The 25249-nt window shown below is 38.9% G+C and overlaps 3 protein-coding genes and 1 long non-coding RNA gene across 5 annotated transcripts; 2 read left to right on the forward strand and 2 right to left on the reverse strand.

The window, feature by feature from the left end:
• The first annotated feature begins 340 nt into the window (after nt 1–340).
• Nucleotides 341–4236, forward strand: LOC103435605 (U3 snoRNP-associated protein-like YAO). The gene is made up of 7 exons (XM_008373991.4): nt 341–911; nt 1427–1769; nt 2503–2727; nt 3029–3257; nt 3372–3550; nt 3646–3711; nt 4045–4236. The coding sequence occupies exons 1-7, from the start codon at nt 490–492 to the stop codon at nt 4141–4143; spliced, it is 1563 nt and encodes a 520-aa protein (XP_008372213.1). The 5' UTR covers nt 341–489; the 3' UTR covers nt 4144–4236.
• Nucleotides 4237–4412: 176 nt separating this feature from the next.
• Nucleotides 4413–6838, reverse strand: LOC103435607 (accelerated cell death 11-like). The gene is made up of 4 exons (XM_008373992.4): nt 6530–6838; nt 6238–6410; nt 5068–5213; nt 4413–4645 (listed from the first exon to the last, which is right to left on the reverse strand). Exons 1-4 carry the CDS (start codon nt 6710–6712, stop codon nt 4539–4541), a joined length of 609 nt encoding a protein of 202 aa, XP_008372214.1. The 5' UTR covers nt 6713–6838; the 3' UTR covers nt 4413–4538.
• On the reverse strand, nt 4688–5020 carry LOC139196554 (uncharacterized). Its single transcript, XR_011581598.1, has 2 exons — nt 4908–5020; nt 4688–4842 (listed from the first exon to the last, which is right to left on the reverse strand). It is a non-coding gene; the product is annotated as an uncharacterized lncRNA (long non-coding RNA).
• Nucleotides 6839–8711: 1873 nt separating the features above from the next.
• On the forward strand, nt 8712–24884 carry LOC103435608 (187-kDa microtubule-associated protein AIR9-like). Of its 2 annotated transcripts, XM_008373993.4 has the most exons (39): nt 8712–8982; nt 9160–9238; nt 9460–10321; nt 10491–10562; nt 10720–10785; nt 10931–11002; nt 11072–11137; nt 11269–11331; nt 11426–11491; nt 11729–11828; nt 11982–12083; nt 12525–12757; nt 12851–12965; nt 13110–13230; nt 13764–13939; nt 14116–14251; nt 14434–14534; nt 14636–14683; nt 18337–18521; nt 18621–18738; nt 19067–19194; nt 19464–19632; nt 19874–19992; nt 20235–20403; nt 20542–20626; nt 20739–20812; nt 20890–21009; nt 21190–21385; nt 21476–21597; nt 21953–22160; nt 22336–22409; nt 22548–22686; nt 22952–23133; nt 23337–23492; nt 23571–23702; nt 23820–23878; nt 23984–24016; nt 24118–24249; nt 24475–24884. In XM_008373993.4, the coding sequence occupies exons 3-39, from the start codon at nt 9494–9496 to the stop codon at nt 24649–24651; spliced, it is 5142 nt and encodes a 1713-aa protein (XP_008372215.1). In that variant the 5' UTR covers nt 8712–8982; nt 9160–9238; nt 9460–9493; the 3' UTR covers nt 24652–24884. The 2 variants fall into 2 exon arrangements, with proteins under 2 accessions (XP_008372215.1, XP_008372216.1); XM_008373994.4 differs by lacking the exon at nt 9160–9238 and having other exon boundaries at nt 8764–8982.
• The last annotated feature ends 365 nt before the right edge of the window (nt 24885–25249 follow it).

The following is a 25249-nucleotide window of genomic DNA, read 5'->3' on the forward strand; positions in this document are numbered from 1 at the left end:
AATTGCATAATCCGTATCCTTGCCTCCCGGGTCCTAACCCAACGAAACAAAACATTGGAAATGGATCTTCGCCAGATCCTTTGTCCTGGGATCCTGGGATCCAGTGATTATGATCGTTTATCGTAAATCGTACGATCAATTTTCATTAGGTATGATTAATCTTTAATTTTAAATTTTAAAATAATTTTTTACTGTACGATATACAATAAATAATCACGATCACGAGATTCTTAAGATCTCTAAGAAAATGATCCTGCCAGAATGCTTTTCCCAAAACATTGGGCCTAGAAATTAGAATCCGGATCATGATAAATGGATATGTTGGGTAAACCCACGACCCGAATTTCTAACACCATAACAAAGATGTCCCTCACCGTCTTCTTCGCCGCTTAAACCTTAAACCCTAAACCAAAACGCAAAACCCTAGCAATTCAGCGCGAGCAGCACCATTTCCGATTTCCCCTCGCATTCCGTGCATTGGTTCCGACCATGAAGAACAAGAAGAGAGGCGGCGGCTCAGCTCCCAAGGGACCTAAAAAGGGCAAGGCTTTCTCTCTCGACGATGACCCCTTCTTCGGCACCGAATCCAAGAAGCGCCGGAAAGTCCAGCTCGATGAGATTGAGAGCGAATCCGACGCCGACGTTGGGTCGGACGGCGAGGGCGGCGGAGAGGAGGCCGAGGAGGAGGAGATGGAGGCTGTAGTGGAAACGGCAGACGAGAAGAGGAATAGGCTTGCGCATGAGTTTTTGGAGAACACTCGGGAACTGCTGAGGAGGGCGAAGGAAGATGAGGATGATGATAGTGGTGAAGAAGATGTGAAGGAAGGTGAGATGGACTCGCTTGTTGGCAAGATGTTGCAGCAGCAGCAGCTCGAGGACAGCGGCCGAGCTCGCCGTGCCATTGCTTCTAGGTAATCACTGCTTTTTTACCTTCTTTTCTTTTGCTTTTCAGTTGAAATTGCTTTTATTAGAAGCTTTTTATCTGCTTTTGGTGTTTTCGGTTCCTTGTTATTCAGCACTTCTAGTTTCTGTGTCAATTTTCATTCGGTTTGTGCCGAAATTTGGTTCGTCCGTGTTTATTATTTTGATAGTTTTCTTAGTGACTAGATTGTAGGTCTTGTTATTGTTTCAAAACTTGACCAAATTGTAGCGGCACTTGATCGCTATTCAGATTCAAAGTTGTGAGCCTTATGCATTTCGTTCTTGGTTTAATGGTACTTTGATCATATTCTATCATGTTACCATCAGCTTTCTTGCTTAAGCATTTTCTTGGTTGACACTTCAAGCTTGATGGGTATCTTGGAAGTAGTTTTTTTTGTTACATATAGTGGAGAAAAGTATGCTCTCTTATCGATTATTTAATGGGAAAATATGCTACTTTGTGGTACCTTGTTTCCAATTCTCATTTTCAACTCTCTCATTTTAGGGTTAAAAAGCCAGAACCAACTGATGAATTTCGGATATTAGTGAAGCATCGACAACCTGTTACTGCTGTGGCTTTGTCTGAGGTTGACCTCAGGGGCTTTTCAGCTTCTAAGGATGGCGCCATTCTACATTGGGATGTAGATAGTGGGAAAAGTGAAAAGTATCTATGGCCTAGTGATGCAGTATTAAAGTCCCACGGGGTCAAGGATCCACAAGGTCGAGCTAAAAAGCATAGTAAACATGTTTTAGCACTAGCAGTTAGTTCTGATGGTCGGTATTTGGCAAGTGGAGGATTAGATCGCCATGTTCATTTGTGGGATACTCGTACACGAGAGCATATTCTGGTAAATACGATTGATTTCTTACTTTTAGAATAATATATTAATATTTGGAAAAATGTTAGAGTTTAAACTTAGTTCAATTGGCCAGGATAGAGGAATGCAGTTGAGTCTTTGACCTCTCATATTATAAGGACAGTTCAGTAAAAGTAAAATCTCTAGTGCATTGTGGCTTATATGCAAATCATGTGTGAATGGCCTAATTTATTTTGGCAAAATCAGCATTATCTGTAAGCTGACTCATCTGCCGTCCATATATTGGGATGCATTGCCATGTTCAAGACACTGATGAGGATTTATATATAATTTATGATATACAGGCCTGTGGAAGTATTGTTTGTATGACAGTAAAATATGTGATCTTATTATGTACATACACTCTGCACTTCTCTCTCCAAATTTTGTTAGAAGCTGCATTTACTTTGGGGGAGAGTTAAATATTGGGCATCTTTTTGGGCTTCGGTTACTAAAGAGTTTAATAATTGCTCTCTATCTCAAATACTGTGGGATTTGTTAGCAGCAGTTAAGTGAGCTTGGTCTAGAATTGGCTACTGTAGCCAATTCCTATTAGGATTTTCCTTTCTAATTTGTTGGTGGACTTCTTATCCACTTCTGTGTTTTTCTCTTTTCTTTAATAAAATTGTTTCTTCTCAAAAAAAAAAAAAAAAAAAAAAAAAAAAAAAAAATCTGAAAAGGTTTTATGTTCTGTTCTTAATCAAAATTTGTTTTTTGTTAACAGGCTTTTCCAGGTCACAGGGGACCTGTTTCATGTTTAACTTTCAGGCAAGGGTCGTCAGAACTGTTTTCTGGTTCATATGATAGAACAGTTAAGATATGGAATGTAGAAGATAGAGCTTACATAAACACATTATTTGGTCATCAAGGTGAAGTTTTAAGTATTGATTGCCTACGGAAAGAAAGGGTGTTGACTGTTGGACATGATCGAAGTATGCAGTTATTTAAGGTAAGAAGTAAATACTTTATTTTGTTTTGGGGAATGCTTATAAATAAAACTTAAGTCAAATCACATTGGTGGAAGCTACCTGCACTTATTATTCTTTTCCCTCTCATTTCTAGAAGCCCCATACTTAATAGGAACCTCAAGCTTCCTGTAATTACTTCGGATCCCATTGCCATTGAATTGCAGTAACCCATTTGCCAAAATTTTAGGATAGACTTCCTTTTTCTTTCAATAATATGTTCTGAGTTACTTTGGTGTAGTTTTTGTTATTTTGACATGATCGTTTATTACCTGAAAAACACAGGTCCCAGAGGAGTCTCGTTTAGTATTCCGTGCCCCTGCATCTTCTTTGGAATGTTGTTGTTTTATTAGCAATGACGAATTCTTATCCGGCTCTGATGATGGAAGTGTTGAGCTTTGGGACATGCTGCGGAAGAAGCCTGTTTGCATAGCTAAGAATGCTCATCCTCTGTTGGCTGCACAGAAAAATGCTGAACCAAAGGATGGTGATAGAATCCCAAATGGTCACATAGGTAAATTTATACAAAACATTTTCAGTTTCTTCTGGCTTCAAGTTGTACGCCGTTAACACTTTTCTTCCCAGTCAGTTGTGTTCTAACGGGATGGTATTGAATTCTGTTGTACAGAAAATGGTAACCACACTTCTGAAAGCTACGATTGTTCATCAACAAATTCTTGGGTTAGTTCAGTCGCTGTTTGTAGCGGCAGTGACCTCGCTGCATCAGGAGCTGGTAACGGCTCTGTTCGATTATGGGCTATTAAAAGTGAAAGCAAAGTGATTCAGCCGTTACACAACATCCCATTGGTATGCCAAATCAACTATTAAAAGACCTTGTTTGCTTCTTGTAAATCAAAATTTAACAAGTTTTTTTCACTCCTCAATATTCTTGTTCCCTGCAGGTTGGATTTGTGAATTCGTTAGCTTTTGAAAAATCTGGACAGTTTCTAGTCGCAGGAGTTGGGAAGGTGGCCTTTCTTTTCTTTTCGATTTTCCCTTCCTTCTCCTCTTATATTTGCTTTTCTCTTATTCCTTTTAATTTCATCAACCGAAAGGAATATTCGACTATAAGATTGGATACAAAAGTTGAACCATTAAGAGTAGTGAAATCATGCATAATGCTGCTAAAGCTTAAGGATTTTTGGGGCAAGGAGAACGAGACAACTTAAAATTTCTAGTTCGTTTACTATTTCATAGGGATATTTCTAATCCAGCGTCCATTTTCTTCCGTTGCGTTTCCATATTGTTCACCTTGCGGAAACAGTCTCAGCTTCTAACATCGCCGATTACCTTTGTGACAGGAACCTCGTCTAGGAAGGTGGGGACATAACCCAGCTGCTCGGAATGGAATCGCAATTTATTCCCTTAAGCTTTCATCAGAAGATACAAATACTCCCTAAGCTCTCGATTTTGACAATCATGTATTCTTGCATCTCCCAATTTTGACTACATTGAGTTGATGAGTTATGTGAAATGATGTTCTTTTGTATTCATACGACGAGGAGGCCAGCATTTCTCTTTGCTAATTAGAATCAGAAATCGAATTGTAGAAGACGCTTGTGGCGATGTTTAATCCACCGCCCTCTTCGAACACGTCATAACAGCGTCGCTGATATAATCTCGTTGGAAGATAAACACACATTCCGATCTCCGAACATAAATACGCCCATTTTGAAAGCATGTCCAATGCAGTTGTAAACGGAAACGTTTATGAGCATAGCTTACAGTTTGGTTAGAAATGACATAGCTTACAGTGTCAAGAACAAATCTCCGTCAGTACAATGCAAGTTCTGCTCTACCAATCTATGCCCAATTTCCTCGAATGGAAGAGTTTGTCGATGTACAGAATTAGAGGTGCCGAAGCAGCGATGTAACTCTGCATTTGAACTCTTGCTGAGTTCTCTGAAAGCAACAAAGTGGAAGGCAAAGAGCGGTGTTAATACGAGACCAGTCAAGTTATAACAATACAAGTAAAAGTTTCTTCGAAACAAGGAAGATAAATCGAAACCACTCCAAGGTTTTTCCTCCCCCGTCTCACAATCCATTGGCAAAGTGACATACTTGGTAGGCGGTAAGTGTTTAACATGTCGACGCTAGACCTCAAATCATCTAAAACTGTGTATAAAGATGGGCAATGTGAGTGTTTAACATGTCGACGCTAGACCTCAAATCATCTAAAACTGTGTATAAAGATGGGCAATGTGAATGATGGAAGGCTTCGTATTCAGAAGTTATCCAAATGCAACTCTTATTGCAGCCAAATCAAACGCTTTGTTGAGATAAAGAATTTAAGAAACGAATGTAGTATCTCGTAATACACTCACCATCTTCATTGAGTTTATTCAGTAGTTGTTTCTTAGTAGGAAGCGCATACATCCCTGCAGCAACAGCTTTCCTGATGACCCATCCATGGTGGGGAGCAAACACTTGTGCATAAGCCTTGGAAGCTGGATCCTTCAGAGAATTTCCCCTTTCATTCGAAAGTAAGGAAATGTCAGTACAAATAATGTTTCTTCAGCATCACCACATAATTTTGTATGAAATTCAACCTTGACCGACCGCTTGCCTGGAGTGAATTTCACTTTGGCTCTGTTTAAATGTTTACGTTAAATCAAACCTAGCAATGACCACACAGTCGCCATTTAAAGTTGAACCCAAATTTAACAGAAGCTAATAAAAGAAAATACATTCTCGCCTAAAGCATAACGCACGGTGGCTGCAGCAGCTACAAACAACAAATGAGATGCAGCAAATGGAACACATCCATGAATGATTGTACAGCTACTGCATAATGTGACACGCCCCGATCCTGATATTCCCCGAATAACAGGATAGGCACGTGCTGGCCGACACCCGAGGGTCACATAGATAAGTCTTATCTATCCCTTGTTTTCAGCATTTGCACTCAACAAATGGTTTTCGTTATTCTCGGGTGTCGGCCAGCATGTGCCTATCCTGGTATTCGGGGACTATCGGGATCGGGGCGTGTCATAATGTTAGTACAATTTAAACACATAATGTTACTTCAGCATCCAAACGTATCAATAACCACACGGTTAAATGTGTATGTTAAATCAAACGCATCAATAACCACACGGTCGCCATTAAAGTTCAAGCCAATTTAACAGAAACAAATCAACGCAAACACATTCTCGCCTTAAGCATAACGCCCGGTGACTGCAGCAAATGGAACACATCCATGAATGATTGTACAACTACTGCAGCTGCTTAGCGTTATGTTTCAAGCAAGAATATATTCGTCATCGTATTCTTTCTAAGCTTAAATTGGTTTAGGTAGTGTTCACTTGATGCAAAAATTGAAGGAATGTCTTACAGTTGCAGTCCATACGTGCAAAAGTTCGTAAATTTATGGTGCGAAATGTAATCTTTTACGGATTTTTTGTTCGCAAACAATCCCTATTAAGTTTGATATAATCCCAATTGACTTTGTACTGAAAAGCTTATTAATTTAAGTGGATAATATTAATACGTACTTGGTGACTATAATTTGCTCGAAGAGCACTCTAACCATGTCGATCCCACGCTTCACTCTCAACAAATTCCTCGAATGACTGCCGCCTTTTCTCACGCAACCCGCTTCGATATCGCGATCGAGCAGAACCTGCAATGTCGATATTGAATTCGACGCCTCCGACAGATCATGGACCTGTTACAATCCAGAAACTGATCAAATTGAAGCGGAAATGTTTCAGATTTTGATTTGAGCTCGTTTCTGTGATTTTCTCGGCAACCAAACAGAAAAAAATGGAAAATGAAACCCCGTACCTTGGCGACGTAGTCCATCTCGGCGAACTTAAAGGCGATGCCCAAGCAGCCGAACAGAGGCGAAACGAGCGAGCACGCGCGAGAGAAGGGAGCGACCTCGACTTCCGCCGCTTGGGAGTTTACGGCTGCCTCCAGCTCTTTGAATGCCTCCGCTATCTTCCTCAGCGGCTTCTCGTCCGTCATTGCAGCTCTCTCTCTCTCCTCTCTTTCTCTCTCTACAAGTATTCTCAGTGTTAGTATTTTGCTTTTGTGCCGGGAAATGTTCGTTTGCTTTGCTGCATACCAACGCAGTGAAGGCGAAGAAATGAATAAAATAATTTGGGGGTGTTTGAACACGTGTAAGTCTATGCTCCACTTCGGGATTAGAATATCCTTACGTCGGATTAGGATGAACATTTATCCGTGTTTTGTCATTTTACAATTTTACCCATCAGTGACCCGTCCAATAACCCCGTAACGAATGGTGAATTTAGTCAATTAACGTAGCTGTATAGTAGTGACAACGATATCATACCGGTAATAATTGCTTCTCATTTCGGTTGGGAATAACTGCTAAAAAGTCTCCAATTTGTTGGCCAAGAAGATATATTTATGGGGAACTGGGTCCTATGAATCCAAAAAGATCTGAGCCCACTAATAAATGTATTTGAGTCATTAAAATTTGATTAAAACAGTTATAATTATTATAACTTATAAAGAACTCTCTGCTTGTAACCGTTTGATCAAATTTCGATGATTCGGATGCATTGATTAGTGTGCTCAGATCCATTGGATCCGGAGGGGATCCAGAACTAAAAGAACATATATACATAACAACACACACAGATAGATAGATATATATATATATATATATATATATATATATATATGCCATATGGTAAATCTGAATCACATACTAAAAAAAAAAAATCTAAATTCACTGAATGACAATATAAATATTTATGCGGCCATACTGTCTTAGAACCATTCCAATTATAAAATAAGTCCAAATTCACCGAAAGACAATACAACTATCTATGTAGCCATATTATCTTCGGACAATTCCAATTAAATAAAATCAGTTCAAATTCACCGAATGACAATACAAATATTTATGTGACTCTTAGAACCATTCCAATTAAATAGACAAAGATTAAAAGAGAATATAAACAACGTTGGACCGGAAAAAGAAAAAAATAATAGAGATGAGAATGTTTGTTCTTTTGGGTTAGAAAATGTTGTCACTTTTTATTTATCCAAATTTGGTAAATAAATTAAAGTAGTAAACTGTACTTTAGATATCACAAATCCCTTTTCTTGTTGTTTTACGATCTGATGGTATTTCTCTTCACTTAAAAGTGAGAGGTCTTAGGTTCAAATCTCGTAGATGGCAAATTCGATACCAAGTTAGATTGCTCAGTGTGTGGCTTAGCCGAACTCCCATTCCGTTAGTGTAAAAATATCGATGTACTAAAAAAAAAAATCCCTTTCCTTTGGGAGTGTTATGAACACTTTTTTTTTTTACTTTTCACACGCTCTCTTACTATTTTTTTTCCGCCAAACCGAATGAATGCAGTATGCTTTCTTAATTTTTTTTCGTCAAATCAAATGACAAAAATTAACAATAAATTTAGGGAACTTTAACGAAACCCTTCCGTTAGTGTAAAAATATCGATGTACTAAAAAAAAAATCCCTTTCCTTTTGGAGTGCTATGAACACATTTTTTTTTTACTTTTCACACGCTCTCTTACTATTTTTTTCCGCCAAACCGAATGAATGCTGGATGCTTTCTTAATTTTTTTTTGTCAAATTAAATGAATGAAAGATAATCAAATGACAAAAATTAATAATAAATTTAGGGAACTTTAACGAAAAGTTTTTGTTACTATTCACTTTAACGAAAAAACATATTTTTACACTAAAAAGTCAATACTTGTAATATTCATTTTACCATTTATTTTGTCTTTATCGTTAAAACTCAAAGTTTTCAAATATTTTTTATTAATTTTCTTAAAAATCTATAACAAATAAAAAAAGGTGCGTAGATAATATTGTTATTCCTTTTTCACTTTTCTTCTTTTGTCACGGTCACACATGGGACCTGGGGAATGGGATTCCACTTCCATGGCACGCTGCACAGTGCACAGTGTTTCAAATCCTAATTTTTTCCGCCATTTCTTTTAACATTTGCAAATTTTATATGGAACCCAACTTTTTTCAAACATATTTTAATCCCCACATGGCCGTGCCCATAGCTTTTCCAATTTCTTATTAGCTCACCAAACAGCACAGTTACTCACTCACTCTCTCACTCTCTCGCTCTCTCACTCCATTACTTTTGTGCTTTTCTTTTTGGTGCCTTCCAAGCCTCCAAGCCTGCTTTGAGCATCTTCTGCCAAATAATCAAACCCTAGAAATGCTTTACAGTTTCCGTTTCAGTTCTGTAACCCCCCAGATCTGACACATTGTCCAGGTAATTGTTTATTTCATTATCCTTATCTCTCTCTTTGTTTATTTTGTCTGTTTTTTTTTTTTGTGTGTTTGAATTTGTCCTTTTGAGTTCACATTTGTTGTTTTTGAGCTTGTTTTCTCAAAAGGGTTTGGCTTAAATCGAATTGGGTTTTGCTAAATTGTCTGCATTTTGTGGTAGATCCAAGTATGGTCCTTTGTTTGCAAGGACAGAGGTTTTGGTCCTGAAAAAGCTTCAATCTTTATCAAGTTCTTGACTTGTAAGTACCTCCTGCTTTTATTTTATGAAATGGGTTTTCAATTTTTTTTCACATGGAGTTTAGTTGAATTGAGATGAGGAATGGAGTTGAAGTTTTTAGCTTTGTTGAGTAAAGGGTGTGAATTTTTACAAAACTGCACTTTTTCCTTTCAGTTTCCTCTGCTTTTTCTTGGAAACCAAACATAAACTTACTCGGTTTTTTTCACTGTTGGTGGAATGTAGCTTTTGGTTTTGGACGCATCTGTGGTGAACCAAAATGGAGGACAATTTAGTTGTGGGGGGCGAAGAGACGGTTGAAAAGGCCCCAATTTCGGAGAAACAGGCCTCTGTTCGTTCATCAGAAACTGCAAAAGGAGTTACCAAAACTGTGAAAACCGGCAGTGCAGTGACATCAAAGGTCTCGGTTCCAACTGTTAGAAAGAAAGTAGACCCCAAAAGTGGTGTGGATCCTAGTTCAAGGGCTACCAAGTCTAGTGCAAATGGGTCTACCCGAAGTTTGAATTCAGTTCCGATAAGGCGAAACAGCACTGGAGGTTTGCCGCAGAAGCCATCAGTCTCCACCACAAGACAGCAAAACAATGCCACTACGACTGCAGTAAAAAAGACTGTGGACCCTGTCAGGCGGTCTCTCCCAGAGCTTAGAAGGAGTTCATTGCCTTCAGCTGCTGCTACTAAATCTTCGACTAGAATCAGTGTTTCAGAAGTTAGAAAGTCGGTTTCAGGATCGCCATTGGAGAGGAGTCTGAATAAATCATCCGGGTCAAATGTGAGTGTAACTAAACAAGAGACTGTCAGGAAGCCTGCTGTCAAACCTGCATTGTCCGCTTCATCTTCCTCTTCAAGAAGGGCGACTTCCTCATTGGATAGTAGTGCTAGCAGTGGAGTCAGGAAGTCGGTCTCAAAGCTTTCTTCCCCATTAGCTCGAACACCTACAGTTACTAGTAGGCTGAAAACCGGTTCTTTGTCCTCTTCTCTTGATAGAAGTTCTAGTTTATCTGGGCGTAGGAAAACTGCAACTCATGAAAGCCGGGATTCTCGGTTCATTGTCCTTCCACAAGTGGAAATCAAAGCCAGTGATGATCTGGTAAGCATCATTCCTCTTCAATCTCTCAAACGCTTACTTTATATGATTTGCATCTGTCTATGTCATGGTATTGGAGATGACTACTGATGCAATATTATCATATCATTGGTAACAGTCCTTCCCTTCTGTATGTATTAATTTTTCTGCCTTACATTACTTTTTGTGCCAGAGGTTAGATCTTAGGGGTCACAGAGTTCGCAGCCTCAAGGCTAATGGGTTGAACTTGTCACCAAATTTAGAGGTAAACTGATTTTCTTATTATATGAATAGCTGTCTATTTAAATGAGTTTTGCCATCTACCTAACTAGATACCTTGTCAATTATTTTGTTAGTTTCCATAAACTTTTTTCTTTGTAAGTGATTATAGTTGTTCCTTTAAATAACACTCCTTTTGGCAGTTCGTTTATCTCAGAGACAATCTCTTGTCTACATTGGAGGGAGTGGAAATACTGGCACGAGTAAAGGTTGGTTAATCGGAAAATTTTAAGCAATCCACCAAATTGCTAAGTCAACTATTTATTATTATGCACAGGATAAGCATGAAAACCATCTATGCAGATTTGAAACTAAATAGCTTAGTAATTATTGATAGTACTTCCTTATTTCCAGGTTCTTGATTTGAGTTTCAATGATTTCAAAGGGCCTGGATTTGAACCTCTTGAAACTTGCAAAGTCTTACAGGTTTGTGTTTCATATATGCATATCTTCATCTTCAGGTAGTCTAGGGTTCTTAAATTTTGATCTGTGCAGCAACTTTATCTTGCTGGAAATCAACTCACGTCACTTGCAAGCCTTCCTCAGCTCCCTAATTTGGAGGTCAGGGTTCATGAATAGTTTTCTGTTGCCGATGTGCTATGGCAGTTTGCAATTTGTTATAACCTCCTGAATTGGTCCCAAGTGGTAAAAATTTGTATTTATCTAACATTTGTTTCTTTTTCCTTGTATAGTTTCTCTCTGTCGCTCAAAATAAATTGAAGTCTCTTACAATGGCAAGCCAACCTAGACTACAGGTTTGTTGTTGTTTAGGAGCTTGGAACTTGTTGCTTCTTCCCCCCACTCCCAGTGTTTGAACCAAATACTTACTTTTTCAATAATTTCAAACAGGTATTAGCTGCCAGCAAGAACAAAATTTCAACTCTAAAAGGTTTCCCCTATTTACCGGTCCTTGAGGTTAGTTTCAAAATATGTAGGCATTTGCCCTCAAGTTGTCTTGTGTTGGTCTTTATCTTTATCACTGTAGCTGAACATCTGGCACATTTAACTTCATAAACTCATGGAGACTGGCGGTTGGGATTGAATTTACATCTCGCATGTCCATGGACAGGATTTATGCATCTCTTAATAACTTAATTCATCTGACCGAGGTTGTAAACTCACATAATTGTACTTTCTTGTTTCATGCCACAGCATTTACGAGTGGAGGAAAATCCCATACTTAAAATGCCTCACCTAGAAGCAGCTTCCATTTTGCTTGTTGGTCCTACATTAAAAAAGTTCAATGACAGAGGTATCTTGTAGAATGATTGTGATTTGGTTTCTACATCAGTTACCATGTTCACCTGTTTCCTGCTCTTATATTTCTTCTTCCCTCCCCCCTCTCTCTCTATCTCTGGTTTTTACAATAGCGTGTTCTTACAAGTTTATTTGAAAATTTTGCCAGATCTTTCCCGAGAAGAGCTTACAATTGCAAAGCGCTATCCGGCACACACCTCTTTGTGCATTAGAGATGGTTGGGAGTTTTGCCGTCCAGATCATGCAGCAGGTGTGTAGTTTGATTTCTTTCATTCTTTTAGGTTGCAAATTCAGTTCTTGTGAAATCTTTGGTGCAGAGCTTATGTTTGGTTTTGAAAGGACAGGTCACTGTTGGAACTTGGAAGTAAAGGGATTGAATGGATAACTTACTGTCTTTCATAATTCCTTTTGGATATACAAGTTGCTTTTGGCAAAGGGACTGCAAATCTGATGGTTTATCATGCATTATGTATTATCTAATAGTAGAGTATTCAAATGCATGAACAAAGTTTGTGATGAGCTATTATTATATGCCCTTGAATGAACTTATAAAATTTATATGTATATGTCTGTGGATCTATGTGTTTAGGGATAGGCTTGCTGCTGTCAGAATATTTTAGGATGGTTAATCCTGTTTTGCATTTGTAGTTGATAGCCTAATTAAACTTATGAAATTATGTTTCTTGAACAGACTCTACTTTTCGTTTTCTTGTTGAGCAATGGAAGGATCATTTGCCTCCCGGCTTCCTGGTCAAGAAGGTCTCTGTTGAGAAACCATTTGAAGAAGATACTTGTCGCTGCCAGTTCACTTTTGTACAAGAGAACACTTTGGCAACTGATCCACAATTAATCTTGAAATACCAATGGTTTGTAGGAGAAAGAACTCCTTCGAATTTCACCATTATTCCTGATGCCACTGGAGAGGTAACTGATTCTTTCAGTAAGTCCACTGTTTTGAACTTTTGGGCTGCAATTGATTCTTCGTGCAATCTAATTTTGAGCTGATGATGAACATAGGTCTACTGGCCTAAGCATGAAGATATCGGTAGAATTTTAAAAGTGGAGTGTACTCCTGTATTAGGAGAAACGGAGTACCCTTCTATTTTTGCTATATCTTCTCCTGTTAAACGAGGTAAATGCAAATGGAATAATTTGACAATATCTTTGTGTGTTAAAATTTCATCTTGAAGCATACCTCTGCTTATTTGGATAGTTTTTATATTGTGCAAGTAATTTTTGTCATGCTACTGATTATCTTACTTTCTCACTTGCAAAGGAAGCAGAATCCCAAAGGTTGTGAATCTTGATGTTCATGGAAATCTAGTGGAGGGAAATATTGTTAAAGGTCATGCAGAAGTTGCGTGGTGTGGTGGCACTCCAGGGAAAGGTGTTTCTAGGTGAGACTACCTATTTAAACGATTTACATACATGTTATACGTTGACAATTCTAGATGTTTGGTGCTTGATATACATTGTTGTCCATTCCAAAATAGCTTAAGATTGGGTATAAGTGATAATCTAACACGGTAAAAAAACTCTAGTTTCAAGAGGTTTGTGGTCCAAACCTCTGATCCTCCCACCCACCAGTGATTTTATTAGCTTTTAATAGCGCAGGAGTGGGTTGCACACAAATGTTTCTCTTTTTATCTCCCATGCACTGGTTGAGGTTTCAAATCAAGGATGTTGAAGCTTTGATTTGCATAGTTGGCCTATTCCTTAGCTTGAGCTTGTGGTGTACAATGGTAGCCTAGCATATATCTACGCATATTATTTACGTGCATATGTTTCTTACAAGCTAAGGTACCAGATATATGCTTGTCTGCACATTTGTATGTAATGTACTAGATATATGTACACTTGTATGCTTTATTCTCTTTCCTCTTGGTACAGAAAAATCATATAATGCACATACATGTTTCATATTTTTCAGTTGGTTGAGGAGAAAATGGAATAGCAGTCCTGTGGTTATTGCGGGAGCTGAAGATGAGGAGTACAAATTGACCATAGATGATATTGACTCAAGTTTGGTTTTCATGTATACACCAGTGACAGAAGAAGGTGCCAAAGGAGAACCTCATTATGAATACACTGATTTTGTAAAATCAGGTATGTAAGCCTTCCAACTTTTGTGAAGATCTTGTCTATAACTTTTGTGGTATGACTATGTTAACTGTTAAGTATACGATTTTAGGGCGTTTTTCTCTCTTTTACTCACTGCATTTCTTTTTTTGGCCCAGAAGATTATGATTAGGATATTAATTGTTCATGTTTCATGGTGGCAGCCCCTCCATCAGTCAATAATGTACACATTGTTGGAGATGTTGTTGAAGGCAGTACTATCAGAGGAGTTGGTGATTACTTTGGAGGAAGAGAGGGTCCCAGCAAGTTTGAATGGTTATGTGAGGATAAAGACACTGGGTTAGTATGCTCATATCTTGCGATGCTCCATGGAAAGTTTTTAGTTATTGTATTTCTTCATGTGGAAGTTCCTCATAGTTTTGTTCCCTTGATCTTTTTTGAATTTTGCCTTTTTTTTTGGTTGAAATTTTGCATACTTGAGCCTCCCTCCAATTATTTTCTTTAATGGCTTTTCTTGTCAGAGACCTTGTTTTGTTATCAACGGGTACACCTGAGTATACTTTGACCAAGGAAGATGTTGGCCATCGCTTGGTTTTTGTGTATATACCCATCAATTTTGAAGGTTAATACGTTGAACTTTCCTTGGGAACATTTTATAGATAGTAACAGTGTTGCTAACAAATGGATTGTCATTTAAAATTGTGTTGGTGTTTTTTTTTCCAGGTCAAGAAGGGGAATCTGTTTCGATAAGGTCCCAAGTTGTGAAGCCAGGTATATTGAATAATGTCAATAGTCTTGAAGCTTGATTTGGTTTACTTTTCTAAGGGAAAAAAACATTCTTTAAATTGATGTCATTTTCCTTGTGGAAGTCTTCAACAAAAGAAAATTCAAAGAACTTAGCGAAGAAGGCTTTGGTGTATTTAACACAATACGTTGAAATGAAGGAAAGCTTATTTATTGATATCCCCGATAAGTTACAAATATGTACATATACTTGAGTCAAAATAAACAAACAAGAGGGAGCCTTCACAAAGGTTGCTTAGGAGAAGTCTCAGCAGTCGGTAGAGCCCCAGAAAGAGAAGGCACCGGAGGGGGATCATTTGGAGCCTCAGTACTGGACAAAACCCTAGAAGGAGGAGGCATCAGAGGTTGATCATTTGGAGCTTCATTACGCGGTACAACCCCAGAAGACGAAGGCAATAAATGCCTTTGGAACAAACCCACAAATCTCTGATGATCAAGTAAAACCTGACCATCAGATTCCTTCATCTGGTCAAGCTTCCTCTTCATGTTTGTAGCATAGTCATGTGCGAGCCGGTGCAACTGTTTATTCTCATGCTTGAGCCCTCTAATCTCCTGTTTGAGACTCATCACTTCAGCCGCCAATGATTCAACTTGGCGGGTTCGAGTAAATAGGCGCTGGGCCATATTAGACACAGAACCTGCACACTGAACACTGAGAGCCAGAGAATCCTTAACAGCCAACTCATCAGACCGTTTGGAAAGTAGTCTGTTATCTTTGGGAGTGAGAAGGTTCCTGGCCACTACTGCAGCGGTCATATCATTCTTCATCACGGAATCCCCAACGGTAAGAGGACCAGTAGGGGAGACGAAGGATGGGCGCCATATATTGTCTGGAGAAGGCGGGGCTGCCTCTTCAACAAGGTTCAAGTCAAAACGACGGTCGGAGGGGCCAGACATTTTCAAAGGTGTTGAAGAGAGAAGAGGTCGGACAAATCAAGATCTTAGAACTGCAAGAATGGAGCTTCTACTGGTGGATATTCAAGTGTGCTTTGGAACTTAATGTCAGCCCCTATAAAAATCTGCACTCGACGAAGCTTCAGAAATCGAAGAGGCGCCTGCTCAGAAATCGAAGAGGCGTTTGCTTTCTCAAAAGCTGGGCTGCTCAGAGACCACGAGGGTCGATCTCAGAAATCGAAGAGGCGTTTGCTTTCTCAAAAGCTGGGCTGCTCAAAGACCACGAAGGCCGACCTCAGAAATCGAAGAGGCTTGCTTTCTCAAAAGCTGGGCTGCTCAGAGACCACGAGGGCCGATCTCAGAAATCGAAGAGGCACCTACTTTTGCAGCCTTGTCAGCACCTGTCACACGCACACTCAGCTTTGCGGAAATTATGGGCATTCTGTCGAAGATTTCTGGCGAAGTAGAAAGCACATGAATCGTACTGTTCAATCACCCACTTCCCACACGCAACAGTAGCTCATGGGTACCACAGATAACTTTGCCAAAGTTCTCTGACAAAGTTGAGACACGTGAAGCTTGCAGCTCCCACTACATCGCTCTGACCAAGAAGGGTAAAAGAATTGCAAAGAAACAACACTAACAAAGTTTAGACACATAAATTTTGAAGGTCTAGCTACCATATTATTACACACAAGGGTAAAGGAACAGTACCACTGCTGGATAATTGGAAAGTCCCGGTGTGTCAACCTCTGTGCTTCGTGGCAAGGTAGACTAGCAAACATGCCCAACCTTTACTCACATTCGAGAAAACACTCCCAACAAGATTGCTTGCTCCAAAATCGAAGAGGCACCGCCTTCCGAATCTCGAGAGCCAGACTCCCAACATGATTACTTTCTCAAAAATCGAAGAGAGGGTAAAGGAACAGTACCACTGCTGGATAATTGGAAAGTCCCTGTGTGTCAACCTTTGTGCTTCGTGGCAAGGTAGACTAGCAAACATGCCCAACCTTTACTCACATTCGAGAAAACACTCACTTACCTGGCATTGCTCTCGAGTACTCATCTTCAACATCTTATGCTTCCAGGGAAGATACCGCATCTGCCTGAGGAACAGATAGGGCAAGTGAGAAGGATACAAGGAAGCATGTGGAGACAAGCGTAACAGCACACGTGCCGATACATCCACTACTCTGTCAAAAGCAAAAGTATCCCATATCAGCAGGGTCGAACGTACTCTAGATTTGATGGACTTGTTTTGACCCTCAAATTCTTCAGTCGGCCTTATACTCTGGAGGAAACCAGAAAACCCTCCAGCCCAGTTCAAGAATAAGCCTGTGGAAAGTTACTTCTTCAAAAGCAAAAGTATCTCATATCATCTCTTCTCATTTTTCTTCTCTTTATCCTTCATGCTGCCTGCAAGATAGGGAGAATGTGAACAATCAGCCGGAGCTCTGATTGCTTACCTTGTCTGTCACCTCTTTCAGCAGATCCCCTAGCTCGGCGACTTGGGGGACTCCTACTACATGGTTTGTATCGCGCTTGACCAAGCATGAAACTACAAGTAAGCTTCAAGTGAAATTGATACATTACCTTGTGCATCTCCACCAGTTACAGATACCACCCCTGGATGGAGGAAGAGTACTTCCAGAGAAGATGCCACATCTACCTATGAGACAGATAAGGCAAGTCAAGACGATACCACACTCCGGTACTTAGAAGTTTCGTGGCTACGAGATCATTCTCCCACAATATTTCCTAATGTCATTTGTACTAAATCATTCACTTGTACTCACTAAAGGAGAGCTTGAACCTATGTACTTGTGTAAACCCTTCACAATTAATGAGAACTCCTCTATTCCGTGGACGTAGCCAATCTGGGTGAACCACGTACATCTTGTGTTTGCTTTCCTATCTCTATCCATTTATATACTTATCCACACTAATGACCGGAGCAATCTAGCGAAGATCACAAAAAGTGACCGTTTTCGCTACCTAGGATCTATCTTGCAAGAGAACGGAGAATTAGATGGAGATCTCAACCATAGAATACAAGCTGGATGGATGAAGTGTAAGAGTGCATCCGGCGTGTTGTGTGACCGTCGTAGGCCACTGAAGCTCAAGGGAAAATTTTATAGGACGGCAATAAGGCCAGCGATGTTGTATGGCACAGAATGTTGGGCGGTGAAGCATCAACACGTACACAAAATGGGTGTAGTGGAGATGAGGATGCTTCGTGGGATGTATGGGCACACGAGAAAGGATAAGATTGGGAATGAGGATATCCGAGGTAAAGTAGGAGTAGCCAAAATTGAAGAAAATATGAGAGAAAATCGGTTCCGGTGGTTTGGACATGTGCAAAGAAGGCCTACTGACGCTCCGGTTCGAAAATGTGACTACGGGACAGAGGTTCAGGGCCGAAGGGGTAGAGGAAGACCTAGGAAAACTTTGGAAGAGACCCTAAGAAAAGACTTGAGTACTTGGATCTAACGGAGGACATGACACAAAACCGAGCGCAATGGCGTTCTAGGATTCATATAGCCGACCCCACTTAGTGGGAAAAGGCTTTGTTGTTGTTGTTGTTGTTGTTGTTGCGCATATCTGTTGTGATGATTACTGTTGGAATTTTAACCTGTTCTATGCTTCTGTTTGGTTTTATGATGTTGGCATGTTGTCACTGACTTCCTCTTGTTTTGCTATTTTTCTTTTGCTCTGTCAAATTCCAGCGCCTCCAAAGGTAATAGATTTGAAGATAGTTGGTGATCTAAGGGAGAACAGTAAGGTTACTGCAACCGGTACTGTCACTGGAGGAACTGAAGGGTCTAGCAGAGTACAGTGGTTTAAAACAAGTTCGTCTACTTTGGATGGTGAGAAAGGCCTTGAATCTTTAAGCACATCTAAGATTGCAAAGGTATGCGATCTCATATTATTTGAATGTATGAATTCAGAAATCCTAATTGAAGGCTTTCATTTATGTGATGCAAATTGTATTGATGGTACCTTTGTTTAGGCTTTTCGCGTACCCTTAGGAGCTGTTGGCTATTACATTGTTGTAAAATTTACTCCTATGACTCCAGATGGTGAATCTGGTGAACCAGCATATGCCATATCAGATAGAGCAGTTGAGAGTAAGTATTTGTGTATTTAAAGTATTTGAAATGCAGGCCACTATACAGTAATATCAACCTAATACAAGTGTTTTGCCACCACTGATATAGGAGTGGTGGAAGGTGTATCCTTCCCTCTTATGGTGTTTCACCATTGTGATGGAAACTGAGATAATTATTTTAATATATTCCCAAAAATTTTGGTGGACTTCTATATGCATTTTTTAAAATACTTTACAAACACCGTTGATTTCCAACGGCTAGATTTGAAGCTTCCATCTTTTGAATGTCCCATTCTTGATGCGTAATTGAGGTTGTGTATAGCTGACTGTTGTCCCGTTTCTTGCAGCTCTGCCTCCAAGCCTAAATTTCTTATCAATTACTGGTGATTACACCGAAGGTGGAATGTTGACGGCATCATATGGTTACATTGGTGGTCATGAAGGAAAAAGTACCTGTAGTTGGTATCTTCACGAGGTATATGCACCTTTATCAAATTTTTGCAAGTCATGAATTAATGCTTGATCTATTGGAGGTCTAATACCTATCTTACATATTTTAAACTGATTTATTTACCGAAAATAAGAGAATATTCAGTGTTATTCTGGGTTGTATTAGGTTTCTTATGCCATGATAATTAGTCTCTAGGGTCCACCCGTGATCCCTTGATTTAGTGCTGTGCAGAATGCTAGGTAATGTAAAGAGGACCAATGCTTATAGTTACTTGTTTACCTCGTAATTGACAGGTTGAAACTGACTCCGGATCTCTAATACCTGAGGTCACGGGGCTTCTTCAGTATCGTATTGCAAAAGATGCAATTGGTAAATTCATTTCATTCAAATGCACCCCAGTGCGTGATGATGGGATTGTGGGTGAGCCAAGAACATGCATGGGCCAGGAACGTGTTCGCCCTGGTAATTTGTTCTCTCGTTTCTTGATATTTATTGTGCCGAGTATTTGCATGTTTGTTTTTGCAAAGTGGACAAAAAACATAGTACATTGATCTTCAGTTGGTCTCAATTGAATATCGATGCCAATGGCTTATGCTATAATTTTCATTGTGGACTTGTGCAAACTATGATGGTAAGCTCTGCATGCTGACTTATATATTTTGTGCTTGAATCATTCTTATAAAGCATGCTGTTTCATAATCAGGGAACCCTAGATTGCTTTCTCTACAAATCGTTGGGAATGCCACTGAGGGAACTGCACTTAGTGTAGAAAAGAAATATTGGGGTGGTGAAGAGGGAAATTCAGTTTTCTACTGGTTCCGGGTAATTTCATTGAACCTTCTGCTGTTTGTAAGATATCATATGTTCTCAACTTGCAAAATGCTGGTTGATAACACAGAGCATTCCTAGTTTACTAGAAATTTACATTTTATAATATCAGAAAGTCATAATTCCTTGAAAAACCACTTTAGTTATGACCTTGATTGCTTTGATTGCTTTTCTTTAGAAATAGAAAATTGTCAACTGGTACAACATTTGATTAAAGAAATGTGATGCATTGGCAGACTAATTCAGATGGAACACAAACCGAAATCAGGGGTGCAACAACTGCTTCCTACACACTCTCAATTGATGATATTGGCTTCTTTGTCTCAGTATCTTGTGAGCCTGTCAGAAGTGACTGGGCACGTGGTCCTACTGTTCTATCCGAACACATTGGACCTGTAATACCTGGTAATGAGTTAATTTCTTGTAATCTTTATTCATAATGGTAGGATTCTATTGAAGATTTCTAGTTTTTTTCCCCTTGTGCACTTTGGCTTGTGTACTGGGTTGTCACTAAACCATTATGAATTTGTACTTGGAGTGCAGGGCCCCCAACTTGTCGGTCTTTGGAGTTTCTTGGTTCAATGATAGAAGGGCAACGTCTGAGCTTTACTGCTTCTTATAGTGGAGGGTCAGACTTCCTTTTATTCCTATTATATTATTATTTTCTTTTCCTTTTAGATAAACCTGGAACTTTAGTGTTGTGACTGTTCACACAATGGAAGTCCTTGTTTGTAATTCAGGGAGCAAGGCGATTGCTCGCATGAATGGTTTAGAGTTAAACGTAATGGTGTCAAGGAGAAGTTGAGTGCTCAGGGTGAGTTCTAATTAGATGAGACAGATTTCACATTCATGTGAAATTACAAATTTAAATGGTATTTTTTCTCTTGGCAGATTTTGTGGATTTGACTCTTGATGATGTGGGTACATGTGTTGAACTTGTTTACACTCCCATGCGCAAAGATGGGATGAGAGGAAATCCTAAGAGCATACAATCTGATGTGATTGCTCCTGGTTAGTTAATTATTTTGAAGAGTTCTGCAAATTTTTCTTTGTAGTTTGGAAGGTCATATGCTAAAGTCATTTAGGATTATGGTTGATGTATCTCATTTTGTCCATTTCTTCCGTTTTCATATCCATTTAATAAATTCTAATTTGAACTTGACCAATTCAATTTATTGCTTTTTGCAACAGCGGATCCAGTAGGACTGGAGCTTGTTATTCCCGATTGCTGTGAGAATGAGAATTTATTCCCCCAAAAAACATATTTTGGTGGAGAAGAAGGTGTTGGGGAATATATTTGGTACAGAACAAAGAATAAGCTGCATGGATCTGCATTGCAGGACATATATAATGCATGTGAAGATTTGGTTATTTGTGGTAAAACATTGTAAGTTCTGATACTAAGGTGGTTTCTAATGTTTTGAAGTCTGTATTTTCATTTTTGAAAAGATGTCTGAATGGTTTGCAAATGTGGCAGAACATACACACCAGTACTTGAAGATGTGGGTGCATATTTGGCCTTACATTGGGTCCCCACTCGTTCTGATGGCAAATGTGGACAGGCACTAATTGCCATTTGCAACTTTCCAGTTGCACCAGGTACAAACTTCTTCATTTTCATGGTCATAAGTTCATTTTCTTTGCTTGTCAATGTTATTCACATGAGGACATATCATTAAGGCTGCTTCATTTTTTCTGATTGGAAACTGGTAAACACAGTACACTTCCAAGTTTCATACATTTCATCTGGTGTTCGATTTTTGAGGAAGTCGTGTACTTGAGCAACTGTTTCAGTTCATTTTAGCCAAGACCAATTTTATAGCTAATTGATAGTTCCATGTCCTGTATCTGCTATATGATCTTACTGATCTTTGGTCTGAGTCATACGAAGGCATTCATATATCCATTTCTTTTAGATCTTGTTCGTTGACTGTTTGGTGAATTAATGTTGCAGCTCTTCCTGTGGTTTCTAATGTTCGTGCGAAGGAGTTATCACAAAGCATTTATTCTGGAGAAGGAGAGTATTTTGGTGGATATGAAGGATCGAGCCTGTTTAGCTGGTATAGAGAAACCAATGAAGGAACTATTGTTCTTATTAATGGAGCCAACACTAACACTTATGAAGTCACTGATGCAGACTACAACTGCCGTCTATTGTTTGGGTAAAAGTTTTGTCTGACTATTTAACCTTTCCTACATCTAACAAACATACATGTAAATCTATTCCTTGTAAACTCAGTAATTGCTTTCTCGTAAATTATATGTAGTCTTGTGGATGAATATGTAGAGAATCTAGAGATGTATATTCTAATAAACTTTTCCATATGCATCTCATAGATACACACCAGTTCGATCAGATTCGGTGGTTGGAGAACTGAAGTTGTCTGAGCCAACTGATATTATTCTTCCAGGTAGAAGGTCATCATATCAACACTTCCGGCCTTTGATATATTTTATGGACTTGCATTTTCTTTGGTTTGGTAGAAAGCAGTAAAAACGATTTGTTATTATCTTAAATAAAATTTTAATTTCAATTTGGATCCCTCCAGAGCTTCCAAGACTAGAGATGCTTGCTCTCACGGGAAAGGCAATCGAAGGTGATGTTCTTACAGTTGTTCAAGTGATCCCAGAGAGTGAGACTCAACAGATTGTTTGGAGCAAGTACAAGAAAGATGTCAGATATCAATGGTATGATGTTATATTTTAGTAATATACGGCATGATTCCATTCAAATGGGAATTTAACTTTTTATTACAGTTGGGTCCTAGTTTCATGTAACATTTTGTTCTGATTAGCAGATGGTTATTTGGCATGTAGCGATTTCTAATGTCGTATGACTTCATAGTCTGGAGATGCATTCAATTTGTTGGAATTTTCTTGGATTTTTTTTGTCTCAAGTTTATTAGCTTGTACTATTTCATTTTGTTCATTACATGACAGAGGGATGCTGCAGGTATTTTTCTTCAAAAGAGGGGGATGAAAAAACCTTCGAAATATTACCTCCACAGCAATCTTGCTCCTACAAGATGCGTCTAGAAGATGTTGGGCGCTGTCTAAAATGCGAATGCGTTGTGACTGATGTTTTTGGAAGATCAACTGAGCCTGTCTATGCTGAAACCGGACCCATATTACCAGGTATTCCCTTTCGAACACTTCAATTAGGCCTCGGGTTTGGTGATTTTCTCGGGTTCCTGAAGCTTGTAAACTGGACATCAATAAGAAATGATTTCAAGCCAATGTATTGATGAGTTGAAATGCAAAACGGGTGGAAGTTGCCCCCGACTCCATATCTGCTCCTAATTTTTATTTGATCATATATTACTTCTGTTTTTCTGTAGGAATCCCTAGAATAGATAAGCTGGAGATTGAAGGGAGGGGTTTCCACACCAACTTATACGCCGTACGTGGAATTTATAGTGGAGGGAAGGAAGGAAAAAGTAGAATCCAGTGGCTCAGATCAATGGTTGGCAGTCCTGATCTTATCTCTATAGCAGGTATTGGAATTTTCTTAATAACATTATCATAGATGTATCTTTCCACTGGGCAATATTAAATGAAAATTTTCCTTGCAGGGGAGGTAGGGCGAATGTACGAGTCTAATGTTGACGACGTAGGGTACAGGCTTGTTGCCATTTACACTCCTGTAAGGGAGGATGGAGTGGAGGGGCATCCTGTTTCTGCATCAACGGAGCCGATTGCAGTTGGTAATTAAGAATCCCATCCCTCCCCTTTTTTCTTCCGGTTTCCTTTTCGATCTATCTCTTATTACTTTTAAGTTATAATACATTGCGATTTTAAAACTGGCATTGATTTTCGTGCAGAACCTGATGTTCTTAAAGAAGTGAAGCAGAAGCTTGATCTTGGAACTGTGAAATTTGAGGTTACGGAAATTCTAAAATTCTTAATATTGTCTTCTGCGTGTAGTAAATCGTATAGTATTTGTTGCGAAAATCATTTCTAACCACATTTCACTTGTTCGGTACAGACATTGTGTGACAAGGACCAATCTACGAAAAAGGTTGTCATTTGATATTGTCTGCATACAATCGTAACTAATCTGTTCCCCCATTAGAAATGATATAAAGTTTCGAGTATTGTTTTTCGTTGTTCTTATCGCAGGCTCCTGCAGTGGGAAGTCTTGAGAGAAGAATCCTCGAAGTCAACAGAAAAAGAGTCAAGGTGGTAAAGCCCGGTTCTAAGACTTCCTTCCCAACCACTGAAATTCGTGGAAGTTATGCGCCTCCCTTTCATGTAAGTCCATGTGCATGCTTCAAATCGAGCTTTCTTTTCCAGTTGTCCGATGTTTGCAATGTTCAACAGATCGAAGAAGTTTCAAATTTAGCGTGGTTATGTTGTTGATCTAAAGCCTATCCTACATAATTCAGCCATATGGCCGGATTTCCTTTCGTTTTTCTTCCTGGTTTTGAGTGGCATTTCTATGTACTACAAACTTAAGAAGGTGGAGGATTTTGGCAGGTGGAGCTGTTCCGAAACGACCAACACCGTCTGAAAATCGTCGTGGACGGCGAGAATAATGTCGACCTGATGGTGCAGTCGAGGCACCTTCGGGATGTAACCGTGCTGGTGATCAGAGGGCTTGCTCAGAAATTCAACAGTACATCACTCAATACCCTCCTCAAGATAGAGGCTTAAACAACCTATGTAATTGGTAATTAAGGTGATTATTATTAATACTGTTATTAATATTAAAATTCAAATTCAAATTAAAATTAATATAAATATTATTATTATTTATTATTTTGCTATGTATGGTAGTGAGAAGGGAAAGGTGTGCAGTGGTCAAGAATTGTATGTAAATTACAACATTGAGGATACTGTTGGAATTATACAATTAGTTAATGATTAAATTATTTGTTCTTCAAGAAGCATTGAGGATAGAGTTAACAATTGCATTTTCTAAAAGAGATTATTACTCATGGTTATTGGTCGGTTTTGCAAAAATTCTACAGAAATCGTCATAAAACTTACCGTGGAACTTTATCTGCCACATAAGATTCTTAAAATTCATAGCTGGTGTGTTACCGCATTGACGAAAAGTAATGATACCTATTACCTATGTATCGTAGTGTGGGTTTGATTTTCATCGATTTTCTTGTTATTAATATTTTTAACTCATTAACGCTATTGTTTGTTAAGAAAAACAAATCTTAAAAATCATGTTAAGACTTTGTAAAAATCCCCTAGTTTTCAATAATCTTTTTGAGCTTAAAAGTTAGATTAAAATATAGTT

This window comes from Malus domestica, chromosome 05, assembly GCF_042453785.1.
Source record: "Malus domestica chromosome 05, GDT2T_hap1".
Classification (NCBI taxonomy): Eukaryota; Viridiplantae; Streptophyta; class Magnoliopsida; order Rosales; family Rosaceae; genus Malus; species Malus domestica.